This window comes from Zosterops lateralis (genome assembly GCF_965231275.1).
Source record: "Zosterops lateralis genome assembly, chromosome: 3".
NCBI classification, from domain to species: domain Eukaryota; kingdom Metazoa; phylum Chordata; class Aves; order Passeriformes; family Zosteropidae; genus Zosterops; species Zosterops lateralis.
This window is the reverse complement of record NC_139764.1, coordinates 53,967,139-53,983,718: the sequence shown is the minus strand read 5'-3', so window position 1 is coordinate 53,983,718 and position 16,580 is coordinate 53,967,139. Positions and strand designations below refer to the sequence as shown.

At 40.2% G+C, this 16,580-nt stretch overlaps 1 protein-coding gene across 1 annotated transcript in view; it reads left to right on the top strand.

The window, feature by feature from the left end:
- The window catches only part of TIAM2 (TIAM Rac1 associated GEF 2), a 139,917-nt gene that overhangs the window by 50,586 nt on the left and 72,751 nt on the right, over window positions 1-16,580 (top strand). The window contains exons 4-8 of the mRNA XM_083856087.1: window positions 98-209; window positions 1,251-2,453; window positions 8,564-8,999; window positions 12,889-13,061; window positions 14,086-14,310. Of these exons, the coding sequence (XP_083712213.1) occupies window positions 1,257-2,453; window positions 8,564-8,999; window positions 12,889-13,061; window positions 14,086-14,310 (2,031 nt within the window). The 5' untranslated portion in view covers window positions 98-209; window positions 1,251-1,256. The remainder of the gene's footprint in view (window positions 1-97; window positions 210-1,250; window positions 2,454-8,563; window positions 9,000-12,888; window positions 13,062-14,085; window positions 14,311-16,580) is intronic.

Below are 16,580 nucleotides of genomic sequence, written 5' to 3'. Positions count from 1 at the left end.
AAGTTTTGATTTTTTTATTCATTTTACATACAGTTGGAGTAAAGTGCCAGTTGTATTTGACTGAAAACCCTTTTTTTGTCTTTTTGATGTTTTCTAGGAAGGCTGTGTGCAACTCCATTCTGGTTTTGGCAAGCATAGTGGCTGACCACGAAGACAATGCAAAGCATGTTGACTGCTAACCGTGCCCATATTTGAGAGTGTTCCTACAGGTTTGCCCTTTCTTTTATACTATACTTTTAATCTGAAAGTGATAAGGGCTTGAAGTAGGGATGCTAAAACATAGAAACTCTAAAAGATAAGATTATGGTTTCACTGTGGCTTATTCTGACAATTCTTTAATGAGGCAGCAGTGCATCCTCCTCTGGGTGATAGTCTGAGATCCGATGTGTAAAGAAGCACAGTGCCAATGGAAAAAGGCATTTTGGTGTTGTTTCTGTACATTACAAACACTGGAGATTCATTCTGAGTAACAAAAAGAAGTGTCTTTTTTTCTTTGGAGTGCAGTTTATGTAGGTTTGAAATCTTCAGTCACCTCAGTGGGGCAATTTAACTGCTCACTTCAAACACTGAAAAACTGAAGAGCATTTTACCAAGCAAACTATTGAACTGTGCTGTGCCGAAAGAACATAATGCAGTTTTGTGCTGTAGTGGAAGATGAGGCTGTTTGCTAACCAAGTTATTTTTTGTCTGATTTTTTGGCATGGGGTTTTTTTTCCTTTCTCCTAGGTTAGCTTCATTTAAACACATAGCTGGAGTTTACTGAACGTTTTATTGAGGCAACACTTGGTTGCACAGAAATCAGTCAAGCTGAAACTGCAGTGGGCTTGTCTGCTGGCAGAAGGGATTTTTCTGAAAGTACAGTTCACTTTACATCTAAGTTATGATTATCTTGCTGTCTCCCTTTCATTATGCCATTGTTCTTGGGAGCCAGAGATTTTGTAAGTTATAAGAAAAGGATGTTGCCAAGGGTGTGGGTGGAGGATGGTGTTGACATGATTTCAATGGAGTTAGATTCCAGCTTTATAACAGGGGTAATGAACCACAGAGAAAATAGCCTTTCCTAGCTTGCCCCTAAAATAAGTTCAGTTATTAATTTAATGTTGTACATGACTATTTAATGGCTTTTTTTGAAACAATTGTTTCATATCATTTTTTAAATAGGCGTTTTCCTGTGTGGAGGGTAAAAATGGCCTGTTACTTTTTGCTCTATCTTTTAGCCATTGTTTCTAATAAAACGCTTCTTAATTTAGTGGAAAATGGGGAATTCAGAAAGCCAATACAGTCTTCAGGGGTCAAAAAATCATACTGCTACTACAGCTGGTGCCAAGCAGAAGCCTTGCTCCCTGAAAATTCGCAGCATTCATGCTAAAGATGAAAAGTCTTGCTCTATGCATGGATGGGGACATACCAGCAGCGGCTCAAACTACAAGTCAAGGTCTCTTGCCAGAAGCTGCCTTTCACACTTCAAGAGTAGTCAGCCTTATTCCTCTAGACTTGGTGACACTGTGATGAAGGTCTCCAAAAGCAGTGTCCATGCCAAACACAGGACAAATGCCTCAGGGGACTACTGCCAAGGGAACAACGCAATGTTTTTGCCGGAGAATAGGTTCCACTATATTGGCCTCCAAGCTGGAAGTAATCATGTTGCCTCCCGAGAATGCAATGGCCACATTTTAAATTGCTATGGAAAGAATGAGAGTCTTGCATCAACCTCCCCATCACAGGACAGGAGGAGTCCAAAAGTTCTCATTAAAACTCTGGGGAAGCTGGATGGTTGCTTGAGGGTCGAGTTCCACAACAGCAACAACAGCAAGGTACCAGCTGAGGAATCCAGTGGGCCAGTGCAGTTGCTGAGGTATTCCCCTGCCTTGGAATCTAAGCCAAATAACCTGCTTGATGTCAGGAGGAACTCCAGTGCAGACTGTTCCTCAAGCCATCGTCTGTCACCTACTGATTCAAGGCTTCGGTCCAGTAAAGGAAGCTCCCTCAGCTCTGAGTCTTCATGGTATGACTCTCTCTGGGGAAATGCTGGGGATATCAATGAGCTGGATGGCTCCTACTTGACCAGGAGCACTCCAGATACAAGCCTTCATGCCAGTTTCCCAGCAGGCGACAACAAAAAGACATTCAACCAAAGTTCATCTCTTTCCTCACTCCGAGATCTCTATAAGGATATAAATTTGGAAAGCACTCCTCCACCTGGGATCAGGCTGTCTGATGAGTATATTGACACTCCTGGTAGCCTAAGCAACCGTGTCTCATTTGCCTCAGACATTGATGTTCCCTCCAGGGTAGAGCAGGGAAGTCCTGCACATTACACCTCCTACACCCTCCCATGCAGAAAGTCTAAGCCCCTCGGTGAGGATGCATCCAAGAAGGATACATTAAAGAACCGAATGCGACGCATCAGTGACTGGACTGGAAGTCTTTCAAGAAAGAAAAGGAAGCTGCAGGTATGTACAAACCAGCCTAAGTGTGCGAAAGTTGGTTTCAATGTTCCTCTTATAAGCATAGTAATTGCATGATATTTGTTTTTTTGCAGGTTAATTACTTGCTTATCTCATTTAGTAATTTGTGGAATTTTGAGAGGTTTTGCATCCTTAATTCTGTCTGAAATGTCAGGAGCAAAAAAAGAGACACATTATTTTGTGCAAATTTGTTCTTCCTATCTTCCTATTTTGTCACCTTCTAAGGTAACTCCAATCTTTGCAGCCTAGTAGCTCTGTGAATGTGCCTTTGAAATTGTTGCATTACTTAAAAAGTGACTTGGGCTTTAAACCTTCTTTTTATTTTAAATATGAAAATACAACCTCTCTCTATATATATGCTATGAATTAGCATACACGATCTGAAGTGTGGAAGGGGCAGTAAAAGGACGACATTGTAGCTATCTTTGCAGATGTTCCTTGTCTGTTTTAGTGGCTTCACCAGATACTTTTTGCTTGTCTGTCCATTTGTAGCAAGGCAAGCAGCCTTTGTATTGACCAGAGGTGCTGATTCTGCCTCCACCTCCTCTGAAAGGGCAGCCTCCTCCTTCCTATGTGGCAGCGTAGTTCACCAGATGGAAAAACTTGAGTTGCCATCTGGCTCGCTGGGAGATGGTAGTGTGAAGAAGGAGATGGGAGGGGAGAGCAAGAGGAAGGGAAAGGATGTTTCTTTAGAAGAATTTAAGACTAATCCCATTAATAGGAATTTAGGATGCCTGTGGTCAGGAATGAAATTCTCATCTCTAGCTGCAGGCCCCAGAATTGGCTCTTTAAATACCAGACCGTGCCTGGTCTCTGTGTGTGAGTTTGCAAGCTGAGATGAGACTGTTCTTGGATTTGGTTTGGATTTTTGGGTTTTTTTTCTTCTTTTTTTTTTCTTCCCCCCGCTGGATCTTCTCTGGTGTTTCTCATACTGGAACAGTCACGGTGCTTTCCCTAAATGAAGGATGTTCCCTTTCAGCAACACTGATGTGCTGGCCACTTCAGAAGTTAGCAGAGAGCGAAGGGCACATGCCCACTTCTGCAGAAGACCATAACACATGCTTTATGTGGCACATAGAGCAAACGCTGTTTCCTGTGCTGGAAATTCAGACAGGTCTTGTGCTTAACCATGTGCATCTGTCATTGCAATGTAAAACTCTGACAGACCCTTAGGCTCAGAAATGAGCTCAGCATAAGGTTTGCTGGTGTGTATCCTAGTTGAGGGCTACAGAACTGGGAAATGAAAATGAAAGCTGTTTATTTGGATCACTTCTTTTGTGAGTTGGTGCTCATGTACTTTATCAGATGCTGTCTTTTCACCTTCTTATTTAGCTGCGAGAGGGCAAAAAAACCTGGAATCATTGAAAAGCCTCAATGCTGTGTTCCAGGATTCTTCACCAATTTCAACATCTGTAGCTGTTCTGGATTTTACTGCCAGGCTTTACATATGATTTCTGCATCCCAGACTTTTAGTATGTATTACTTAGTTATGACATTTTCAGAATGGCATTTGTGGTGCGCAATTCATAGCTGTTTTGAATTCGCTGTGCAGTGAGCTGACTTCAGACACAGCAAGGAAATTTGGCTGGCAAGATTGCATCAAGCTTGAATCAGATTCTGGTAGAAGGAAAACAGCCCTAGCTTCAAAAATGGTGGTTTCTTAGAAAAAGGCATAGGAAATGGTTAGTCACTGATTTTAATCAGACCAGTATCCAGCAACAGGAAGGGTAAGAGGGAGGTAATGAATGCTTTGTAGTTTTGCAGTTCCTTGTGTGGCTTTATTGGTTCTTTTCCATCTTTCACACTTTGAGTAACCTGCCATCTCTTCTGGGGGTTGCTGGGTTGTAGTTTGGTAATGTTTATACTCTTAACAGGTCCTTTAGCTTAAAAAGACAGAAGTGTCGTGCATGGTTCTGATCTGTCACGTGGCTGGTCCTGTTTGTGCGACTTCATCTCGTCGATGGCAGCAGCATCTGTGCTTTGCTCTGAACAGCGCGTCCCTTCCTCCGTACATTCGTAATAACTGGCTGTGAGTCACTTGGGCTGAACGTAGGTGAAAGCTGGAATATTTCCCTATAAGTGGGCCCAAGTGCTGGTGGTGGCTTGGTAGTGCCTCCAGCTGCCCTGGTGGGAACAAACCAGCCAAACCCCCTGCTTCATGGGAGCACAGGCCTAGGAGGCACAGGCTTGGGATATTGAGGCCAGACCCTTGACACTAGAAAGGCAGTGGAGTTTAATCCCCTTTGTGAAGAAATTGAAGCTTAAACACAGATAGGATTTTCTCCATCTTGAAGGCTCTTTCCAGACCATCTTATTCAATGCTTGCTAATAGACAGAGTAAATGTAGTCCCAGACAAGTTTGTTCTGATGTCAGTATTGCCTGCTACATTAGTTATTCTTTCCTACTTTTTAATCTGTTATGATTTATTTAAAGAGAGAAGTGGTATCTTTTCTTGGCCTGCATTTGTGGGCCTATATAGACTCTCCTTGGTCTCCTGTGTTAAGATTGGAAATCGATTTCCTTTTTGTTTTGGCACCCTTCCTCCTCATCTGTTTTAAATCATCCACAAACAGATTTGCATATGGGATGTTCCAGAGGAGTCCTGGTTATGCCCAGTCCAGTTACTTGGATGTTTCCTTATGTCTGACTTAATCTGATGTATCCTGGAATTGAGTTTGCCTAATAATGATCTTGCATCAAGACTTGCAATCATCTTTTCCAAGACCTAGTTTTCCTTGCACGGGGGTGTCCTAAAGTGTTCCCTCAATGCATCAGTGTACTGTACTGCAGCACACATCTTCATTTAGTTTAATCTGTGCAGAAATGGCATTGGGGTGATTCTGTGTCACAATTCAATGTGTGTGAGCTGAAAGGTGTGTGTGATATATGTGAGGCCTGTGGACAGAATTTAGATAGAGCTGCTGCACAGCCAGATATGGCTAAAGATGATGGTGTAAACTCTCTGCAACTCTTTAACATGCAGAACATTAGCAAATTCTGTGTAAAATGAAAATCCATCCACCAGAAACAGCTACTGAAGAAAAGTTCTTGAATTAAGTAAAATAGCCCCACTTCAGGAATCATATGTGAAATTTTATGACTTAATAAGCCAGAGCCCTGATGTGGGCTGTAAAGAGAATTTAAAAGAAAAGTCAACCTCTTTATTTGACTTGAAAACTGATACTATTCTCCTTTTAGCATGGTCTTAATGAATGTAGCAGGCTGTGTTTTTTCCTGTGCTGTTCTTTACAGCTAATTATTATGTGCGTCACTTTTTCTAATTGGTATCTTAGCCACTTTATCTTTTGCCTCATATTTAACTATTCCAGACCTCTCAAATATTGAGAGGTCTCCTTGAATGCAGCTGAGCAGAAACATTGGTACGTCTCTATCATGACTAGATTCAACTGTTGCAAGCAGGACACAAAAGAAAAATACTTATTAATTCGCATGAGAGTGAGAAAAAGAAGGACTTTATTTTGGGAATTTTAACTTACATAGTTTTTGGGATTTGGTTAAGGGATTGTGGGACAAGAGGAACACCCTTCTGACCCCATTGGTTAAACCAGCAGTCCATTACAGAGAGGAATGTGAAAACAATTTACTTTGTTTATGTTTCATTCGTGAGAACTCCAATACAAGAATTTAAAAACAATTCAGAAGGCTGAAAAATAGGGCAACATTCAACAGAGCAAAAACCAGCAGTCACCTGGCAAGGAAACCACCTGGACCAGCAACCTAGGTCAAACCTTTTCAGTAGTGGTAGATATTGCTACAATAACAGCTTCCTCAAGGACCAACAAGGGCTGCCAGACTCCACCAATTCAGTTCTTAAGAAAAGAAAAATACAAGTGCTGGTGTCCCAGTGAAGTGTGTATATTCATTTTGGATTCTTTATCCATTTTCTCTACTCTGGCACTTCATCATTCCTACCCTTTCTGTGTGGGAGGAGAAAACATAGGATTTGGTTAGTGGCTGGTCATTGACAGGTTGCATCCCACCCTTTTCCTTAAAGTTTGTTGTTCCAGTGATGGGTTTTTACAACAGATCCCTTCTATGTATTTGCCTTGTGTTGTGTCTCCTACTAGTGCTTTGGAACTGAAAGAAGTACATATTCTTAATAAGCTGTGTACTAATGTTTTCCAGGGGACACTGGCAAGTCCTGGAGAATAGTCAAACAATTAAAATGCTGCATTTTGGCACACAAGTACAGTGCCAGTGATTAAAACAAGGGTGGAGAAGGCTTTCAGTTTCCCCCTGAAATGGAGATTGCCAGTGCAGTTGTACGATCCATGTTCTACAGTCCCTTTGTGGCATTAAGATGTTACATGAAGGACTATATCCTGGTTTGCTACCCCATGTGCCAATCTTCCTCCCTTTACCATATAAAAAAGCAGCTAAACTGTTGATGTTTAGGGAGTCACTCTTTGATAACACTAATTAACACTCTGCAACAAGATTTGAGGAAGGTGCACCTTTACCAGGAGAATTGGATCACTGGACAGTGATCTGAAAAGCCAAACTTGAAGTTTGATGTGCTGTAAGGGAATGTGGGTTTCAGTTCAAACTGGCTTTTGTGAGGCCATGGGCAGCAATGTCCTGCTACTGGAGAAGTAGTTTGTCTGGCATTGCCTGGGAGGATGTACAACCCCAGACTTGGCTGCACACTGGAGATCCTGATGCTATCAAAATGCTGCACAGCTTTTCCGCTGCAGTTTTGAAGAGCGTCAAGTAAGAAGCAAAGAAACAAAAAAGTAGTTGTTTTCAAAGCTGCTGGGGAGAACAGCTCGCAGGAGACCAATGTTTATTTACTTTGTTCTTAGTACAGTAGTCTGTGAGAAAATAAATGCTTTTAGAGAGGCAGTCTAAACTTGAAAGTATAATGGCTTTATTATTACCGAGGGTAATAGCTTCACTTCTCAAATCGTTTATTGCAGTCTCTTCTTTTTTCTTCCCTCATACTTTTACTGCAAAAGGCAACATGTCTTTTGTGTTTTATGTTCTTAAATATTGGTTGCTTTTAAATAGCATTGGCAATGCTTGAGTTCAGAAGACAATAAAGGGCTTCTTAGGATGGATGGCGTGGTTCTCAACAGTGAAGTTAGTCCAAGGAGCTCTGTTTTGAGTAGTAGGAAAATCCCGGTCAATCCTTGGTCCCTGGGAGAGTTGGGACCAGACAGCATATTACTTGGAAAGGTTAAAGAGAGAAAAGGTCCAATCTGCCAACAAAGTCCCACATTGACAAGCAGTGGCAAGAAATGGGCCTACTCTAGAATCCATATCAAAGGCAAAGTTGAAGTCATACCATCAGGCCTGATTATTTCAAATAAAATTGGCCAACCCTTTCAATCCAAGGGTTGAAGTTGCACATTGCAATTAGGAAAAAGGCCTGTCAGTGCTTGATGGGATGATCAAACTCTCAGGATGTTCCCAGCAACTCAGAAAATACACAGCTTTGCAGTCTGGAGACTGGATTTAAGCCAGTCAGCAAGCGTGTCTTTCTTTTTTTAAATAATTTATTGTTTTAGATTAGATTTTAGTCAATTGATCAATTCTAACAAGCTTAAAATATTCTCAACTTTTGATCTTTTTTTTGTTGGCTAAGCACTGTTGGTATGACAAATAGAAAGTGGAGGTTAAAATCAGCCTTGTGCTGAAGCTAAACCTAGCCACCTTGCACTGTGATAGCACCAAAGTATCGAAAACCCTATAATAATTAAAAAACCTGTTGTGTCACTGCACCTGCTTGTGCTTAGACCAATGCAAGCTATGGTGCCTGCATTTCAGATGTAGGATGTAGCTGTCTCCTGGAGTACCTCAGGTTTAAGACAGTAGATTCTAGTGAAATTTGAGATTACTCAAAGGTGCCAGAATTATCAAAATGCTCAGATTAGTGGGTTTAATGGGGTTCTGCTGAAAAAATTGAATGGTAGCAGTCATGGTGTCAGTGGCTGAGGCAAAGGCTATGATGTAATGATGAAAAGATGAAGAACTGTAAGTGGTTAAACATGAAACAAATTTACTAGACAAATGAGGCATGTCTTTTGGTTGTAGCTCTGGTGACTGATTGCAGATAAATTTCTTTTATGCACAGGAGCCAAAGTATAAAGATGGGAGTGAATACTTTGACAGCAGAATGGACAACTTCACTACGGACACACTGGCACCATCACAGCTCTCCACTTTACTGTGGTCTCCTGGCTCCAGCCATGCCCTGTCCCAGAGAAGCGAGTCCACCAATGCTGTCAGCAGTGATGCCTTGAGGCAGAACATTTATGAGAACTTCATGAGGGAGCTGGAGATGAGCAGGATGAACTTGGAGAACACAGAGACCTCGTCAGAAACAGAAGACTCCAGTGGCGAATCCCTTAGTTCCTTGGAGCAGCTGGATTTGTTGTATGAGAAAGAGCAAGGGGTGGTGCGCAAGGCAGGGTGGCTGTTCTTCAAACCCTTGGTGACCCTGCAGAAGGAGAAGAAGCTGGAGCTGGTCACACGACGGAAGTGGAAGCAGTACTGGGTCACTCTCAAAGGTAAAACCACCGTGTTGATCCTTCACCTTGGCAGCAGCAGTTCTTTTTGTTGTGGCTCAGCAGCATTTCCTGCATGCTGGCTTCTGTTAGTGGATTTAGGGGGTTCAGAAAATCACACCTGACTTTACAAGGTGTACACACCACCTAAAGTAGAGCACATGCCTAAGCAGCCCACTGAGCTGAGGTGCTGCTCAATGTCTTTGGGATTGTGTGTGAAGCCTTGTGTTTCATACCATAGTGGGCATTGTTTTGTCTGAATTCCTAGTTTGTGTGGAATTCACATTGGATTGGGGACTTAGAAGATGCTTTTGGATGTTTGGAGGTCAAAGACCAAATTGAACCAAAATTTAAGGGTTGGGAGAAGTAGCTAGCGCCCAATTCCTTCTTAGAGGACATTGTTCCTTAGGCTCTGCTATGAAATTTACTGAAAGATGGGGTAGTTTATTGTAAAAATGTTTAGTTCATTTCTAGCACTTTAGGTGGCAATATAATGAAGAGGTGAACTCCCAGTGCCAGAGCATTTGCACAGACAAGTGTGTGTGGTTCACAACAGGGGAAGCTGAAGCAGCAGCACGTAAAGTCCTGTGGTGCCCAAGGCAACCATTCCTAGGACTTGAAGGTCTCCCTCCTTTCCCTGGGTGGTCTTTCACTTTCCCCACTCCCATCAATACCAACCCCTTCTGGCTTTTGGCATGCCCAGCTCCCATCTCCTGCAGCTGCACCTGTTGAGAAAACAGCTACCCAGGAGAGGAATCCACTCAAGGGGGCTGCTGCAGGTGTGATCCTTATGCTCCATTTATGCCTCAGAGGGTGCTACAAGAAGTGTATAGGTGTCAGGAAGTGTAAGAAGGAAAATAATATGTGTTGTGGGGAGGAAGGGAAATTTAATGGGTGAGTCAATAGGCTTTTTTTAATTTTGAATTGCGTCCAAACGGTTTGCCTTTCAGTAAATATAATACCAAGTTGATCATAGGAAGTGATCAAGCTTGATAATTTCCTATCATATCTGGGACTAGAGGAGAGAAAATATCTTTCCAATAGGTTGCCCTTTTTTAAATTGTGCAGAGGTGTAGACCTGAAGAAAAATGAGCAGCAAACAGCAAGTGCTGGTAATGTTGTGCTTGATAGTGCTGATTGAAAAGAAGCAAACTTGCTAGAATGAGGCAATTCTGCCAAATAATTCAGAGACTTGTTATCAAGGGATCAAAATGTAGGCAAGCTTAACAGTTTAAACCACTTGCCCGGCTCATCAGATAGCATGATTCATGCTTACAAGCAGTGTATACAAAGTGAAAAACAGTACCTGAGTTCCACCTTCTTATTGTGTGTGTTTGCGTTATGGAGTATGAATACGGTTTGATCTGCATCTTCTAAAATTCAGTTTCTAAACAATTCTATCAAGACTCTAAACTGAAATATGTTATATTCTAATAGTTTGTACATTTCTGGGATAATGAAGCTCTGGAAAGCAATTTAGGTTCTTCATGTTAATTTTTTTGGCTATAAAATTGGCTTATTGTTGACCTTGAAAAAATTGCATCCCTTCTTACTACCTGAATTTCTGCAGCTACAAAAAGATGAACAATAAAATCCTTTGTAAAAAGCTTTATTAACTTCTAATGTTATAAGTGTTAGAGACAATGCTTTTTACTTCAACGGTTGATATGGCTCCATTCATGGTACAAGTTCTCTTCCACTTTGCTAGCTGTTTTAAATATACATTCCTCATTTCCTTCATCTCTTACCTTTGTTGTCCTGTGGAGATTTCTGATTCCAAAATAAACTTGCCTGTCTGGATATCAAGGCATACTTCTGTTTTCATAATATATATCAAGATCAAGGCACTTACTTTGGTTCTCTTTATACAGGTTTTTGAATAAATCTGGGTTTAATTTGTTCTTGAAGTTTAAATAGCCAAGATATTTTAAAACATGACTTAAAATAACCACATATGTAAATGGAGAACAGCATGTTTATTTGCACTCTGTTGAGGTGTGTTTAATTATAAATATGCAGAAGGCTTTTAACCTGGTTACCTGCCAGACTTAAAAGTATACATGTTCTGAAGCCTCTGCACCACTTTCAGGGCCACTAGGACTTGAGCCTGAATAGTAACTGTGTACCAAGAGTAATTCTCTTTTCTGTCTGTCCTGCTCAATTAGTTACCTTTAACAAGGGAAATTGCTTTCCCATTGCTCTCCCCCTTCAGCTCAAGTTTTAATTAAAATACTTGGACAACAATCAGTCCCAGTGGGTCTGACAGAGCTTATGAAACTAGCTGCTTCAAGGGATCGCTGGACTTGACCCAAAGATTTACCTGGGGTGCCTTACACCAAACCATACATGCATGCCCTTAAAAATTTTTATTTATGTACATATAAACTCTCAAGATAAAATACAACTTATCTTTACTTAGAGCTAATAGGGGAAATATGGGAATATGGAAATATTTAAAAATAAATCTTAAGAACTTTAAACTTCTGTACTTTCCTAAAATGCAGAAGTGGAAGCAGTTATATGTTGCTACTGCTGAATACAAGAGAAGACTTGGTTTTGTTGGTTTAATTTGCCCTGTTAGGTTCAAATTATATTTTTGATATGCAGAGTGGTACAAACCATGTCCTTTTTTTTCCAACTGCAGAGTTCTCCAAGTGTTTCAGTGGCATAAAGAATATACAGTGAGGGAAAAGATAGGCCCAACACATCTATAGGATTTGTTCTTACCCAAAATATTCTGCCAGTGACTTTGGACATTAACAGGAAGAGGTGCATTTATGTAGTATAGAGGTATTTCTGTGTATCAGATTCCTTACTCTGAAAACTTTTCAGTCAATAGATGATTTGATCAGAAATCTCTGATATGGGTTTCCCTTTGTAATGGTATTTTAGAAGTGCAGTTCAGTCCATGACCCCTTGAACAGGCAAATTGGTGTGTCTCAGAGGACAGTGGGTTATAACATGAGGCAGGAAGGAAAGGCTGTCAGGGGTGGAGGGGACAGGCCCTTCTTCACTGCCAAAGGTAACATGGCACTGTAGTCATACTGCTGTGGACTAGGATCAAGTGTCCTCTGCTGAGATCAAATCTCCTCCACTCTCCTCCATAAGTAATTCCACTTGTTATACTTGGGATTGTCATCATCAAGGATGAGGTTTGCTTTCTGGATGCAAGCTTCATACCTTAGATATTACACTATTTACAAGACTGAACATGCTCAAATTCAGGCCCTTTAAACTGTTTTAAATTACTCAGAATTGTCTGAGTCTCCAATTTTCAGCTAGTTTCAAGGAAATCCAGTTTAAATTTGAGAAGTTTATTCACTAAGCATGTTGTATGAAGAAAAAAGATTCTGCAAATCTTTTCAACAAATACGAAAATTTCTTAATTATGTTAAGAGAGACAGCTTATTGGTTCAATAAAGAGACACAAAAGCCGATTTAACTAAGCAGGAGTTAATCTCTTCTACATTCCTTAACATTTTAATAGGTTGAGTTTACTGATAGAATATTGTGGGTCAAAAGGAACCTTTAGTCCAGCTTCCCTGCCATTGACATGGACATCTTTCCATACAGGAGATTGCTCAAACCCCATCCTACCCTAACACTTGGATGTTTCCATATTGAGGTGCCCTGATTTGTTAAGTTCATAGATGTTTGTTGTGTCCCTATTAGATATCTGTTTCAACTTTTCATTGGTAAATTCATCATTAACTTTGCCTGTTTTTCTGTGTAGAAGATCTTCCTTTTTAATCTGTTTCCAAAGAGGAGTGGAACTTATGTTCCCTGTCTCTGAAGAGTGTCTTAATTCACAGAAACATTATATAATGTTAGGAGATCCACAACTTACTTTCTCCTCTTTTTTTTTTTTTTTTGTCCCTCTGAACTGCAAAAGGTTGTACTCTACTGTTTTATGAGACCTATGGAAGGAACTCAATGGAGCAGAGCAGTCTGCCTCGATACGCCCTGTTTGCAGAAGACAGTATAGTTCAGTCTGTTCCAGAACATCCCAAGAAAGAAAATGTGTTCTGTCTCAGCAATTCTTTTGGAGATGTCTACCTATTTCAGGTAACAGGATGCATGCATAACTTGGTGTTTGTTTCCATTTCAGGATGTGTTTGTGAGTCTACACATGCATTTATATATATGATTGTAGGTACACACACACACACATCATGTTTGTGCCTTTGACTTAAAAATAATAGCAAAACTGCACCTGTTGCATTACACTTTTATAATATTAAATGTACGTGACTTCAGGTATTACACCAGTTGGCTCATTTAATTATGGTTCAGAAACAAAAAGAACAAGGATCACAAATCTGAAAGAAGCTCTGGGTACCTGGTTGATCATAAGCTTCTAAAAAATTAACTAATAAAATAACTTTTTATCATTTTTTTTTCACATCTATTACTATTCCACCCTTACAGAATGGTGTGCCTAACCCTGAATCTGCTGACCACAGAGAGTTTTTTTGAGCAAGATACTCAGGAAAGAGTGCTAAAAATAATCAAAATATTTTGGCTGCTCAACCGCACCACTGGAAATGTTAATAAAGAACTGCCTGCATAGAAACATGCTGATTCATAGGCACACTTTTACATATCTCCAGAGATACTTTGTGTAGATTGCATTCTCTTTACCTCAATGTTGCCTCTTCACTAACTTGGCACTTTTAAAGTAAGCAAATACCTCTCTTCAGAATGTCAGATATAAAATCTTCTTTCCTGTCGCAGAAGTGAAGGTTTGTCTTTGATATCTGTTAGGGTTTACTTTAATTATCTGGAGGGATGAAAGACGCAAGTCACATCTTTCCCACAGCTTATGTGGCTCTTGTGCTCCTGGGGCTTTTAGACCTTGAATGTCTAAGAAGCAGAAGATGAAGGTTGGAGACAAGTCATGATGGAGTGCAGGAAAATCTCACACTTCTTCTATTTACTCAGTTCTAAAGACAACCTTATGTCACTTGGTTAAGATAAAGTGCCTAAGATGACAGTAAACCCATCAAGCACTTCATGCCCTAGCACTGTTGATTTTATTTTTTTTTCCTCTTACCTGCTCATAACGTTTTACTATTGATTGGTTTCACAGGCAACAAGTCAGACAGATCTGGAAAACTGGGTTACTGCCATACATTCAGCCTGTGCCTCCCTCTTTGCAAAGAAGCTTGGGAAAGAGGACACTGTGAGGCTGCTGAAAAATCAGACTAAGAGTCTCTTCCAGAAGATTGACATGGATAGCAAAATGAAAAAGATGGCAGAGTTGCAGCTCTCAATTGTTAGTGATCCGAAAAACAGAAAGGCCATAGAAAATCAGGTACTGGAAAATGTATTTTTTTATGAGAGCTTATTTATCATTACTTCTTGCTTTGGTCTCTGTTTGTGCTTTCTAGGCCTGAAAGTAATTGTCTTGGGCACAGCTGGCACAGTCCTTGTAATTATTGCCAGAGTAATCCAGAGCAGTGCAGGAGGAAAGCTCCTCAAAGCTGCACATCAGACTGTTTTGTTTTACGAGCACAAAGTTATTCCTTGCTTCTTCTGCGAAAATGTAATTAATTTTCACTGTTTTATGTTAATAATATCTAGCCGTTACATTGCATACCACAGAATATATAGTATGTTCTGTGAATAATTTATTATTGCATTGCAGAAAAGATTGAAGAGTAGGTACTTGGCAGTATTGTTCTGCACCTTAAGACAGCACACGAAGAATACTTAGTCCTTCCTCCAACTTTATTGTGTAGTGGCAGACAAAACCATGTGCTTCCAGTTGAAATTTAGCCATATCTAAATTTCATGATCACCTGATAGTATGTGTGGTGGTGAACAAACATGAAGCCTTGCTTTGTTCTCAGTTCTAGCATGTGAACCAGGAATCACTCCAGTGATACCTTATGGAAGTACATCTCGCAGTGTTGACGTCTTGCCCATGCCCCCAGTTTTGCAGGTAGTAACAGGAAAAAGATGCTTTAATTATTTAGACATGCTTAGTGTTCAGCCAACCACCTCACTACCATATTGTGCACTGAACTTGTCTAGTAGTTTAGCCTAAATAGGTCTGTGGACTGAGACTGCTCTATCTTTAGCTTTATTAGGCCACTTAAAGAAGACTTCTGATAATTTGAACTGATTGACTGGTCTTGGAGAGTCCATCCCTACCTGCCTTTCCAGTCAGAGTAACTATTCCTCTGTCAGTACTTCAGGCTGCATATTATGGCCCTTTGAGTAGCAAATGAAGTTTATTTCCTTTGAACCAATACAGCATAATTATTTTTCTTTGGTTACCTAAACACTTGTAATTTTGGGGATTCGATGCTTATAATATTTAAAATTCTTTCTCTACTGACTTGGACTTGATGAAGAGCAGACTGACTAATACTGACTTCACTTGCCAGTCTCTTGTGGCACACTTGAGTCTGAAACTGTATGAGTAGAGTTCAAATAACATGCAGGTTTGTGTAGAGATTTGTGGTGCAGATGTTCATAAGCCCTTTGAGTGCTCAGTTGTTCATAATTTATTTCCAGGTCACTTTATTTCATGTTCCAGAGCTGAGTGAGGTGAATGGAGGAGGAAAAATGTTAAGCATCCTTTTATTGCAGTAGGCTTTGAGACCTAGAAGAACATACAGATTTCTACAGATGTCTAGTGCTTGTAACGTGATGCAGTGAGGAAAAATCCTGATGTATATTAACTTAATTTAGCCCTCTCTCATCAGATAGTCCTGTTAGTAGCTCATTTAGAGTCAGCTGAAGAGTATTAATGATATATCTTAATATCTGCTATTTAGATGTCTTATCCTTGAAAGACTGTCATTGTTTTCCAGCTCTGAAAGAAGCTGGCTTCATTCCGTAGAATTGAAATCCTTCTCTAGGGCTGCAGAAGATTTATTCCTGTCTGTGTGTGTCTCAGAACATTGAATGGGGGCAAACCATTGTCACAAGGAATGAAATGGATCATTGCAAACATCCAGTAGTTGGCAAAGAATAAATTTATAGCAAGAATTTTCTCCATTCTTGATCCCTTTGATCTCTTTAAAATCTCTCCTTACAATTGCCTAAGGTTTGCCGGCAAAGTCACTTCAGAGAAAAGTCAATAGATAACTTGGTTGCCTAATCTTCTATTTTGTTGTCTCAGATTGGCTTTTGCAAAGAAAAAAGAAAATCTTGGTGTAATTAGTAACCAAGAATTTTTAGTATACTTAGTAAGCTAATGATTTTGGGAAAACGTTATTCCTGAGGGAATAGTTTGCATATATGTAGCTGTAGTTGTTTAGTAACTGTGGTTGTTTAGTTGTCTTTTGCCTATTTTGAGAAACAAGAGAATATGAATTCTGGTTTTGGTTGTGTGTAAATTTGATGGTGTTTCAAGCATGTGGCAGATATTATTCCTCCATGCTGAAGTACATAGTATTGCCAATACTGTATTTGTTAAGCATGCCATGCATCCTGTGCTGGAAATCTTCACTGGTGATTTATTTTGGGAAGCCAGCGGAAACAGTGTGATTGACTTCAGAAGGACTGTGGTGGTTTTTTATGTAAGAAAGAACTTATTTTCACTGGAGAATTATTTTGGAAACTCTGATTTCT